Here is a 13,095-nt window from a genome sequence, read left to right as displayed (position 1 = left end):
TGCCCCTCTTCCGCGGTTACGTTAGAGCCCGGGTGTCCTTGGAGAAGGAGCACGCGGTGTCCACCAACACCCTGGAGTTGTTCAGGGAGAGGTGGGCGCCGCAGGGAGTGGAGTGCATCATTTCTCCCTCCAACTCTATTTTGATTTAGTGCCTACCCTCCCCTTCACTGTTTTGATCACACAGCACTGCCCTTTTGAAGGGCAGTGTTTGTCACTGGACACTCGGGTGTTTTCCTATCTTCCTGGTGGTGGAATTTGAATAAAGATTTGTGCACTTTGTGTCAAAAGAAAAAAGAAAAGAAAAAAAAAATGAAAGGCTTTGACGACTGCCTTCCCCTGTTCCGCGGTTATGTTAGAGCCCGGGTGTCCTTGGAGAAGGAGCACGCGGTGTCGACCAACACCCTGGAGTTGTTCAGGGAGAGGTGGGCACCGCAGGGAGTGGAATGCATTATTTCTCCGTCAACTCTATTTTGATTTAGTCCCTACCTTCCCCTTCACTGTTTTGATCACACAGCACTGCCCTTTGATGTGAAGGGCAGTGTTTGTCACTGGCCACCCGGGTGTTTTCCTATCTTCCTGGTGGTGGAAATTGAATAAAAAATTTGAGCACTTTGTGTCTTGCACTGTGTTTCACACGTATACACACACACCATGGGTGCTGGGGAAAACATAAGCACTACCGCACTTAGGTGGTAGTGTGGGGGTTAATTTTTTTAAAAAAAGGAAAAAAAATAAATAAACAGCAGTGATAAAAAATGAAAGGCTTTGACGACTGCCTTCCCCTCTTCCGCGGTTACGTTAGGGCCCGGGTGTCCTTGGAGAAGGAGCACGCGGTGTCGACCAACACCCTTGGGTTGTTCAGGGAGAGGTGGGCGCCGCAGGGAGTGGAGTGCATCATTTCTCCCTCCAACTCTATTTTGATTTAGTGCCTACCCTCCCCTTCACTGTTTTGATCACACAGCACTGCCCTTTGATGTGAAGGGCAGTGTTTGTCACTGGCCACCCGGGTGTTTTCCTATCTTTCTGGTGGTGGAATTTGAATAAAGATTGGTGCACTTTGTGTCTTTCACTGTGTCTCACACCTGCACACACACACCATGGGTGCTGGGGAAAAAATAAGCACTACTGCACTTAGGTGGTAGTGTGGGGATAAAAAGAAAAAAAATACACAGGAGGTAGAGGTGGGAAAAAAAAGAAAAAAAAAGACTTTGACAAAATTTTTTTTTAACCAGTAGACATATTGCTTACTATCAAAAGACTGATGATTTGTGGACCTGTACCCTCACATTCCTTTATGCCTCTACTACTTAGTGGGCGGCACGGTGGCACAGTGGTTAGCACTGCTGCCTCACAGCGCCAGAGACCCGGGTTCAATTCCCGACTGAGGCGACTGACAGTGTGGAGTTTGCACATTCTCTCCGTGTCTGCGTGGGTTTCCTCCGGGTGCTCCGGTTTCCTCCCACAGTCGCAAAGATGTGCGGGTCAGGTGAATTGGCCATGCTAAATTGCCCGTAGTGTTAGGTTAAAGGGGTAAATGTAGGGGTATGGGTGGGTTGCGCTTCGGTGGGTCGGTGTGGACTTGTTAGGCCGAAGGGCTTGTTTCTACACTGTAAGTAATCTAATCTAATCTACCACTTTTAGACCCTTTTTTCCCCAAGGAGAAGAATGGTTTATGGGAGTGTAGGATGTAATGTCTGTGCTGGCCAAAATAGTGGAATCCATCCTAATCCCCTGCCCAGCAAAATGTACTAACATACTCCAGTAGGGTCTAACCAACTTTGGAACATTCGAGTTTCTAAAAGGCACTTGAATCGATACTTGTAGTCTTTTTTTGTTCCATGTAACACAATACTTAATGCCTTCTGATGGATCTTGACTCATTCATAAGCTTTAAAAAGGTCACAGCTAGAGAATGCCAGTGATTTGAAAAGGAAATCGTTGGGGATTCCAAGTGAATAAATATGGAACTGAGATTCCAGCAGGGAAAAAAGATATTGGCTGATTTGCCGTCCGTGAACCTGATGAGTCAAATGGCCTCTGTCTATGCTGCAATGGCAATGCAATCCATTGTGGTTCTATAATTTCTTATTTTGGTGGTTTTTAATTTGATGGCCTCTTGATGCAAGTTATTTACTCCAACTGTAAGAGATTTGGAGACCTTCAACAGCAAGTAGTTGTGAAGGCTTCTTGTGGGGCAGTGGTAGTGCAGTTGCCTCTCAGCCAGGAGGGACAGACTTGAGTCCAGTCATAAAGTTATGAGATTCCTCTACAGTGTGGAAACAGGCCCTTCGGCCCAACCAGTCCACACCAACCCTCTGAAGAGTAACCCATCCAGATCCATTCTCTCACTAATGCACCTAACACTACGGGCAATTTAGCATGGCCAGTTCACGCGATCTACACATCTTTGGACTGTGGGAGGAAACTGGAGCACCCGGAGGAAACCCACGCAGACACGGGGAGAATGTGCAAACTCCACACGGGTGGAATCGAACCCGTGTGTCGCAGTATTGCTGACCATTGAGCCTTCTCTGAACATGTTGATGAGGAAAGAATTGATCAATTGCTGGGGCTACCAGCTCTGTTGGTCCTGAACAGAGAACCACAATAACAGGTTTTTAACAATGAATTGCCACTGCCTTTATGTCACAGTCACATGCACCTTCCAATTCAATGTGACCTCACTGGAGGTGACATTGCCCTCACCAAGGTGGCGGAGGACGGTCACGTGGCCGACAACGCATGCTCTATTAGTTAGATGGTTGGTGATTGATATCCAACTCAGCCACACCGATTACCAAGATTATATCACGTGTACGGCCTGGCGTCCAATCAGCGGCATCGGGAGGCGGACTTCCGGCGACTATCTTTCGAACCGCGGCCTGTGATGGACTTGAGTTGATTCGGATTTTTCATTTGTTTAGCGCCTGAGGTGAGAATAATAATAAGCAAACAAAACCGCTCATGCCGCTTCTTCCAAACATTGCGGGGTCTCCGACAGTGCGGCCCTCCCTCAGCACTGACCCTCCGACAGTGCCCACTCCCTCAGCACTGACCCTCCGACAGTGCGGCACTCCCTCAGCACTGACCCTCCGACAGTGCGGCGCTCCCTCAGCACTGACCCTCTGACAGTGCAGCACTCCTTCAGTGCTGACCCTGCGACAGTGCGGCGCTCCCTCAGCACTGAGAGTATGATGTTGACTGTAAATCACAGTCCCTACTCTCAGGATATTTCGAGACTAACTTTTTTATTTTTTGTACTTTTGATTTGGAATGAAATGAGAAACAGTCTGTTTTTAAACTCCACCGATTGATGACATTTCTGCAATGTTTGAAAGCAGATCCCAGTACTCCTCATTGTACAGGAAATAACAAACGCTGGAGATCATAGCGGGTCAGACTGCATCCATGGAGAGAAAACAAGCTAACATTTCAAGTCTAGATAACTCTTTGTCAGCATCTGCAGTAGTTTACTCCTCCTCCTCATTGTAAACTCTGATGATACTGCTGTGTTCATGCAAAAATGGAAGTACTACAGATGGGCTGGCATCAGGGGGTGTGAACACAGTGAGATTCTGCCAGCACCAAGTTGCTGGTCAATGGTGAGATGACCACTTGTCAATGGTGAGATGACCACTTGTCAATGACAAAGCCTTCTTCCTACCAACAGCTATGTGATTGGCTGTTGCCTTTAACCAGCAGCTAAGAGACTTTGCAAATTGTGAATGAGTTGCTCAGTGCCTCCTGCTAGAAAGTTGAAAGTGTTTAGAGCAGGATTTATGGGTAAACAGCGAATCCTGGCAAGCAGTATCAGTTTATTTGGCCTGTAAACAGTGATCATTGAACTACCTTCCCAGATTTCCTTGTACCCATGATACCAAGTTTTTTTCTGTCTGCAGCTCACTTGGCTGAATGGCTGGTTTGCGATGCAGAGTGACATCAACAGCACGGGTTCAATTCCTGCATTGGCTGGGATTACAATGAAAGACTGTCCTTCTCAAACTCATTCCCCTGCTGAGGTGTGGTGACCCTCATGTTAAACTCACTGTGATTTCATTCTTTCTAATGAGAGAGCAACCCTATGGTCCTCTGGGATTATGGCAACTTTACTGTGTCTGTGTGTTGGGGAAGATTTACAAGTGGGTTCGTTACAATAGTGGAGTTATGTAAACAAAAACAGAAATTGTTAGAGAAACTTAGCAGGTTTGGCAGCATCCATGGAGAGAAAACAAGGTTAATGTTTCAAGTTTGGTGACTCTTCAATTTTTCAGAAATAACATGGTAAAGTGACTTGACTAAGTGGATGCTGAGAGTATGTTTGCCTTCAGGGAATTTAGAACAAAGGGGCACGATTCAAAATGAATGACCTCTCATTTAAGATAGAGATGAGAACCTTTCTTCCGAGGATCATTTAGTATTTAAGTTCTCTCCTACATTCCCTCTAATTTCTCTACCAATTTATGGATCCTAGCAGTGTCTGCTTGGCCACACACTTTAGAGGAAACATTGATTATCTCCCCATCAATCAGTGGTCAGCGATTTCACCTGAAGCTTTGTCTTAGTGATTTTTGATCTACAAAGCAAGTCGAAGTTTATGGGATGTCCAGGAAGGATATGGGGTTTGATGCCATGATCTTATTGCATGAAAGAGCAAGCTTGAAGAGCTAAACAGTTTTCTGTTAGTCATGTGTTCTTAATGTTCTCCTTGTCAGCACCTGAGACCCAGGCCTTGAACCTTGGCAGTTTAGTTCCGGTACTAGCAGGCGACCTACATTTGTGCACCTGCACTTAGGAAATATTTCAAATGACGACTGAAGATTTTGAGAAAATTGTGATAACATTGCTTTGTGAATTTTTATATATCGATGCAGGATGTCACAGCAACGAACACTACCTCAGAGTAAAGAGCTTCTGCTCCAGTCCTACAACAAGAGACTGAAAGACGACATCAAATCTATTCTGGATAACTTCACAGAAATTGTTAAAAGTGCTCGGGTAAGTAGTATCAAGATGGGCCAGTCAGGCTTGCAGCACTGGTCTGAGCAAATGCTCTTAATGTCCTACAGTTTACCTTGAGAAGATCAAATTTCTCATGCCGAGTAGTGTTAAGTACTAAATCAAAAGTCTTTGTATTTCGGTGACATTCTAAGTATAGAATATCTAGTACAGAAGCAGGCCATTCAGCCCATTAGCTCATCCCCAACTTTCCCACCCACCCCCTATACACGTTTTTTTTAATGTTTCTCTTTCTGCAATTTCCTTTGAAGTGAATACAGAGATTTGTTTCAACAACAGTTGTGACTGAGAGTGCAACACAGAATCACAGCATTGTTGTGATGCAGGAAGAGATCACTTAGCCTATTGTCTGCATTGGCTCTGAGCATTTGACATTGGCTCAGAATATCAGACTGGCACTATCTATAAAACTAATTTTTTGTGATTATTTTAAAAATTTGCTTCCCCTTCCATTTCCCTGACCTTTCAGACCAATCTCTGACCATTTAGCCCCATTGTAAACTTCTGTCATTCCAAACCCTTAAAACAGGCTCACTTCTAACCTTGTCTTTCCGCGGGATAATAGACCATAAGACATAGGAGGAGAAATTAGAGGATTTGGCCCATTGAGTCCACTCCGCCATTTAATCATGACTGGTAAGTTTCTTAACTACATTCTTCCACCATCTCCCAGTAATCTTTGATCCCCTTAACAATCAAGAACCTATCTAGCTCTGTCTTAAATATACTCAATGACCTGACCCCCACAGCCTTCTGTGGCTGTGAACTCAATAGATTCCCTACTCTCTGGCTGAAGAAGTTTTTCCTCATCTCTGTTCTAAAAGGTCTTCCCTTTTACACCAAGGCTGTGCTCTTGGGTCCTAGTCGCTCCTGCTAATGGAAACATATTCCCAATGTCCAGTCTATCCAGACCTTTCAGTATTCTGTAAGATTAAATTGGATCCCCCCGATCCTTCTAAACCCATCAAATATAAACCCAGAGTCCTCAAGCATTCCTCATGGCTAAGCCTTTCATTCCTGTGAACCTCCTGTGGACCCGCTCCAGGGCCAGTACATCCTTTCTGAGATACAGAGCCCAAAATTGCCACAATGCTCTAAAGGTAGTCTGACCAGAACTTTATAAAGCCTCAGAAGTACATCCCTGCTTTTATATTTCAGTTGTCTCAAAATAGAGGCCAACCTTGTATTTGCCTTCCTAACTACTGACTCAACCTGCAAGTTAACCTACAGAGAATCCCGGACTAAGACCCTATGCACTTCAGAAAATAGTTAGAAAATAGTCTGTGCCCCTATTCTTCCTACCAAAGTGCATGACCTCACACTTTGCCCATGTTGTATTCCATCTGCCACTTCTTTACCCACTCTCCTAACCTGTCTAAAACCTTCTGCAGCCTCCTACTTCCTTCCACCTATCTTTGTATCATCTGCAACCTTAGCCAGAATGCCTCATTTCCTTCATCTAGATCAATAATGTATAAAGTGAAAAGTTGTGGTCCCAATGCCGACCCTTGAGGAACACCACTTGTGGCTGCCTTCCTGAAAAGGACTCTTTTATCCCACTCACCGCATTCTGCCAGACGGCCAGACTTCTATCCATGCTAGCACCTTGCCCCTAACACCATGGGCTCTTAACTTACTCAGCCACCTCCTGTGCAGCACCTTGTCAAAGGCCTTCTAGAAGTCCAAGTAGATAACATCCGTTGGCTCTCCTTGGCCTAACCTACTCATTACCTCCTCAAAGAATTCCTACAGACTTGTCAGGCATGATCTCCCCTTGATGAAACCATGCTGACTTGGCTCTATTTTACCATGCACTTTCAAATATTCAGAAACCTCATCCTTCACAATGAACTCCAAACTCTTACCAATGACCGTGGTCAGAATAATCGGTCTATAATTTTCTGTCTTTTGTCTCACTCCTTTCTTAAACAGGGGGACTACATTAGCAATTTTCCAGTCCTCTGGAACCCTCCCTGACTCCAGTGATTCCTGAAAGATCAGTACTAAAGCCCTCACTATCTCTTCAGCTATGTCCTTCAGAACTCTGGGGTGTAGTCCATCTGGTCCAGGTGATTTATCCACTTTCAGACCTTTCTGTTTCTCAAGCACCTTCTCCTTGATGAAGGCGACCAAACTCACCTCTGCCCTCCAACTCTCTTGAATGTTTGGGATATTACTCATGTTTTCCCCCATGAAGACTGACACCAAGTATTGGTTCAGGTCCTCCCCCATTTCTTGTTCGCCGTTACTACTCCTACAGTGACATTTTCCAGCAGCTGACTGTCAACTTTTGCCTCTCTTGTACCTTTGTGTATCTAAAGGAACTCTTGCAATCTTTTTTCTTAGCTTGCCCTCATATTTAATCTTCTCCCTCCTTTATTTCTGTTTCAGTTGTCCTCGGTTGGTCTGTGTAAGCATCCCAATCCCCTGGCTTCCATTGCCCTTCGCCGCTTTACAGAGGAACCTTGATTATCCGAACGAGATGGGCGGGCACTATTTCATTTGGATAATTGATTATTCGGTTAATTGATTTCCTCTGATCTGTGAAGTCTGCTCCCCGTTCAGGAGACTAGGCAGTAGCAGCACTGCGTGAAATACTCCTCCTCCCCCCGTCCAGCACCACCCCCCCAGTCTGCTCAACCCTGCCCACCCCTCAAACCCGCCCACTCCCACCCTGCCCTCAAGCCTGCCTCCAATCCCGTCCAACCTGATTTTCCCAGTCCACCAGCATATTGAAATCCCCCATGATCACTGTAACCTTGCCTTTCTTACACACCTTTTCTATTTCCTGGTGTATCTTTTGTCCCACATCCTAACTACAGTTTGGAGGCCTGTACAAACTCCCATTATGGGCTCTCTTTACCTTTGCGGTTCCTCAATTCTACCCTTTTTGATAAGGTGTATATCCCTTGGATATTTAGTTCCCAATCCAGATTCCCTGCAGCCATTTAGATCTAATATCTCAAACCTCCACATTAATTAGCTTAAACATTTCAACCTGTACGTCCCATCCTTTCCCAGAGAAAAGTGTTTCTCTGAGTGAGTCCTGAGCTTTGGATAGAACAATGTTTTAAGTCTTACACACACAGGTCTCAAATTATTGGGACCACAGCAAATATTCAAATGTCTTATCATTTTAATTTCTTCTGTTCTCCTTGTGACAATCAGGAATTGAAGCCTTGTTACATTAAACCCTGGATTCCTCTGCAGTTTATTAGTCCCTTGCCCTGTTTGAGATGCCAATCACTCCTCATCTGATTGAATAGGGTATCAGATTTTTAAGAGATGAATGGCCTTTGCTATTGCTGTACTTACTCCGCTTAGTTCCATAATCCACACAATGATCAAACTGGGAGTCCAGCACCCAGCTTGGAACTGTGTATTAAGGCAATGATTAGATTAGATTACTTACAGTGTGGAAACAGGCCCTTCGGCCCAACAAGTCCACACCGCCCCACCGAAGCGCAACCCACCCATACCTTACATGTACCCCTTACCTAAGGCTACGGGCAATTTAGCATGGCCAATTCACCTGACCTGCACATCTTTGGACTGTGGGAGGAAACCGGAGCACCCGGAGGAAACCCACGCAGACACGGGGAGAATGTGCAAACTCCACACAGTCAGTCGCCTGAGGCGGGAATTGAACCCGGGTCTCTGGCGCTGTGAGGCAGCAGTGCTAACCACTGTGCCACCGTGCCGCCCACTTCTGAAGCAATGGTCAGAGGCTTAATATAATGTTCCTAAGACACTGGTGATAAGTGTTCACCGTAAGCTGAACCTTTCATCACAGGTTGAAGATGAGACGCAGGTATCCCGGGCGACACAGTGTGAACAAGATCACTATGAAATGCATGTGAGAGCAGCAAACATTGTAAGTATTGCATGGATCAAATGCATGCCGTTCTGTCTCTGTGTGGCTTTTTTTTAATCAAGCTACCTTGCTGTGTTCTGTTTCATACATGTAAACTCTGGCTGGGGTACAGGTCTCACTCACATACTGACTGTCCCTGGAGTTTGCATTCCACATGCACAGACTCTGGCTGGGGTAGGGATTCCACATGCACAGACTCTGGCTGGGGTAGGGATTCCACATGCACAGACTCTGGCTGGATTACAGATAACTCATTCATTCGCTTGTTCACTCGTTCATACGTGCATACATGCACATTCAATATGCACACACTCTGACTGGGATATGGGTCCCAATTGGCACAGACTCTGGTGGAGGTATCGGTATGGTATTACCAACAGTTTGGAGTGGCTGGAATTGCTTGAGGAGATACAGGAGCCTCTGCATCTAGGACTCAAACAGAGATGACATTTGAAGAGAAAACAGAGGTGTGACACCAAAGGGAAGCAGGTAAGTGAATGTCTGGTGAGTATTGTTGCTTAGTAACTGTGTGTAAATAACCAGAAGTTATGAAAATATTAAAACTATTAAAAGCAAGTGAGCAGCTGGTAAGTTTTATCATGTATTTATCAGGAAGGAGTATTGTGTCATAGCATTTATCATTATCCATATCACTTACTGATAGTGGTTTATTGTTTAAGATTATGCTTAAGTAATATTGATGAGGTTTATTAGCATTAATAAGCTTTGTCAGAGATAACTAGGATTTTAGTGAATACATAAAATGATTTTGAATCTTGTGAGCTTTGTGGGAACTCCATGATGCTTCTCATGTTATGACTAACTATCTGTTCCGAAAGTATTGCCAGCTGCAGCAGCTCAAGGTCCAAGTTTTGGAACTTTTACAGCAGCTTGGAGTCTCTGCAGTCTGTCCATGAGGCTGACAGTGATGTCAATAGCAGGTTTATGAATTGGTCATCCTACAACTTAACCTGCAGGGAGATTTGAATGGGTGACCAGGTTAGCCAGAGCCAAGTCACTGGTACCACTGGTGGCTCTGATGTATAGGACATATAAAAAAGTTTTCAAGAACATTAGTGATTGGTGACTCAAAGGGGTGACAGGCTAGTGTGTGTGAATCCATTTCTGTCCATAGTCACAAGTTATTTCTCATTTATATAAATGATTTGCATGTGAATATAGGAGGTATGGTTAGTAAATGTGCAGATGACACCAAAATAGGTGGTGTAATGGACAGCAAAGAAGATTATCTCAGAGTACAGCAGGATCTTGATCAGATGGGCCAATAGGCTGAGGAGTGGCAGATGGAGTTTAATTTAGGTAAATGTGTGAGATGTTATGTTTTGATAAGGCAAATCAGGGTAGGACTTATACAGTTAATGGTAGGGCCCTGGGGAATGTTGTGGAACAAAGAGACCTTGGAGTGCAGGTGAATAATTCCTTGACAGTGGAGTCACAGATAGACAGGGTGGTGAAGAAGGTGTTTGGTATGCTTGCTTTCAATTGGTCAGAGCATCGAGTATAGGAGTTGGGAGGTCTTGTTGCGGCTATATAGGACGTTGGTGAGGCCACTTTTACAATACTGCATTCCATTCTGTTTGCCTTGTAGGAAGGATGTTGAGAGAGTATGAAAAAGATTTACAAGGATGTTGCTGGAACAGGAGGGTTTGAGCTACAGGGGGAGGCTGATTAGGCTGGGGCTTTTTTCCCTTGGAGGTTTGGAGGCTGACGGGCAACCTTATAGAACTTTATAAAATCTTGGGGGCAAGGATAGCATGAATAATCAGAGTGAGGGAGTTCAAAACTAGAGGTTTAAAGTGAAAGGGGAAAGATTTAAAAGAGACCTAAGGGGCAACTTCTCCATGTAGGGGGTGGTGTGTGTATGGAATGAGTTGGCAGAGGAAGCGGTGAAGGCTGGTACAATTCCCACATTTAAAAGGCACCTGGATGGGTTACCCAAATAGGAAGGGTTTGGATAGATATGGGCCAAATGCTGGTAAATGGGACTTGGTCAGATTGGGATGTCTAGTTGATGCAGATGGAACTAGACTAAAGGGTCTATTTCCATGCTGATTGACTGACTATACAGAAATACAAAGATATAGTCTTTCCATCTAATGGAATAGATTTGCAAGGAAATTGTAGTGAAATTTTTGAAGAGTTGTTATGGAGAGCTGTAATTGTCAGAGTACAGACGAGGATAATATTATAAAGGGCAAAGAAAGGCAAGGATTCTTGGAGTGTGTTTGGAAAAATTCACTCCAGTGGTGTATTTCCAGTTCAATGAGAAAGGAAGTTGTAATAGACCTGATTTTTAGGAACGGGACACTGTGTCATTAGCAGGGTTCCCTCTAAGCTATGTACATGAGCAGTTGCTGTGATATTCCACGCATGACAATCAGTCAGCATACTGATTGTGGCATTGACATGCAATTCTGAAAGTCACAAATAGGTCTCCTGGCCCAGCCAGCCATAAAGTTAGAGAGAATGCTGGTTACAAAGTTTAGGGTGATCATGGAAACTGATAATGAACTATTTAGAGTCAGAATATTTAATTGGGAGAAAGACATTTTCAAGGTATTGGGTGTAAGTTTGTTCACTGAGCTGGAAGGTTTGTTTTCAGATATTTTGTCACCATAATAGGTCACATTATCATTCAGCTTCTGGTGAAGCATTGGCGATATGTCCTGCTTTCTACTTGTGTTTAGGTTTCTTTGGGTGGGTGATGTCGTTTCTGGTTCTTTTTCTCAGAAGTTAGTTATTATGACATGGGTAAACCTGTCTAATTTAAACCCAACACACAGAGAAGCTCACCTCGCGCCATAATTGGTTAAGTTTTGAGAGGTAAAGAACTATCCCAGAGATCATTATTTAAAGTAAAAATTAACAACTTTATTCTTTAAGTCCAATAGAGAATATTAAAACCAACAACTATTTACAACTCCTTTCTCTTAGATCTATCTTATACTTCCCCACTCTACAACACTGGTCCGATTTTAAAAACCCCAATTAAGATTGACAAAAAAAATTCTAATTTCAAAATCAGCCAGCTGTCAAATCTTCTGTTTGTATCTTCCTCCGTAGATTGCCTCTGTCATCTTTTCTTCAGGATTCTGCTTCACCGGTCTTTCATACAGGCAGGTACCTGTCAGAGAGCTGTTCTGCTAGCATCTATACTTATTGGTTTTCTTGGCAATTCTCCCCCTAACTATTCAAAATGCCAGGCTTTATGCCCCAAAACATCGGATTATTTCGCTGGTTTGATGTTGTCAAAATACTTAATTTGATTTTGTTGTTATATCATGGCACCTCATCTGCACCATTGGTTTCACAGTCAAATGTTACATTTTAAATTCTTTCAGCACACTTTGTGCCTCTCTAAGTCCATGCCAGCTTCCAATCTCTCTTAAAAGTACAGTACACACCTACAACACCTTAACAATAGTAAACGGGGTCCAAATTGATGTGTTTGTTGGTAGGGTTCTGACTGGAATGCCATGCTTCTAGGAATTCTCGTGTGTGTCTCTGTTTGGCTTGTCCTAGAATGGATGTGTTGTCCCAGTCCCAAGTGGTGTCCTTCCTCATCTGTGTATAAGGATACTAGCGAGAGAGGATCATGTCGTTTTGTGGCTAGTTGATGTTAGTGTATTTTGATGGCTAGTTTTCTGCCTGTTTGTCTAATGTAGTGTTTGTTACAGTCCTTGCAAGGTATTTTGTAAATTATATTAGTTTTGCTTGTTGTCTGTACAGGGTCTTTCAAGTTCATTAGCTACTGTTTTAGTGTGTTGGTAGGCTACCATGATGCCAAGAGGTTTGAGTAGTCTGAAGTCATTTCAGACAAGTCTTTGATGTAGAGTAAAGTGGCTAGGGTTTCTGGGTGCGTATGCTTGTTTGGGTTTGTTGCTGAGGAATCGGCAGAGGGTGTATTGGGTAAAAACAAGGACTGCAGATGCTGGAAACCAGAGTCTAGATTAGAGTGGTGCTGGAAAAGCACAACAGGTCAGGCAGCATCCGAGGAGTAGGAAAATCGACGTTTCAGCCAAAAGCCCTTCATCAGGAATAGAGGCAGGGTGCCTGCAGAGTGGAGAGATAAATGAGAGAGGAGTGGGGGTGGGGAGATAGTAGCATAGAGTAAAATAGGTGAGTGGGGGTGGGGATGGAGGTGATATGTCAGAGGGGAGGGTGGAGTGGATAGGTGGGAAGGA

General features: G+C 44.1%; 1 protein-coding gene across 6 annotated transcripts in view; it reads left to right on the top strand.

The window, feature by feature from the left end:
• The first annotated feature begins 2,807 nt into the window (after nt 1–2,807).
• Nucleotides 2,808–13,095, top strand: part of med22 (mediator complex subunit 22) — a 27,304-nt gene continuing 17,016 nt past the window's right edge. For 2 of the 6 annotated variants that reach the window (XM_043720659.1, XM_043720660.1), the window contains exons 1-4: nt 2,808–2,932; nt 4,872–4,995; nt 8,810–8,890; nt 11,975–12,031. In XM_043720659.1, coding sequence (XP_043576594.1) covers nt 4,873–4,995; nt 8,810–8,890; nt 11,975–12,031 — 261 coding nt within the window. In that variant the 5' untranslated portion in view covers nt 2,808–2,932; nt 4,872. The remainder of the gene's footprint in view (nt 2,933–4,871; nt 4,996–8,809; nt 8,891–11,974; nt 12,032–13,095) is intronic. The other 4 variants (XM_043720658.1, XM_043720662.1, XM_043720661.1 and 1 more) reach the window with 4 other exon arrangements.

The sequence above is a fragment of the Chiloscyllium plagiosum genome, chromosome 30, assembly GCF_004010195.1.
Source record: "Chiloscyllium plagiosum isolate BGI_BamShark_2017 chromosome 30, ASM401019v2, whole genome shotgun sequence".
NCBI lineage: Eukaryota > Metazoa > Chordata > Chondrichthyes > Orectolobiformes > Hemiscylliidae > Chiloscyllium > Chiloscyllium plagiosum.
Note: the sequence above shows the minus strand (reverse complement) of the source record. Positions and strands in the feature narration are given on the sequence as shown.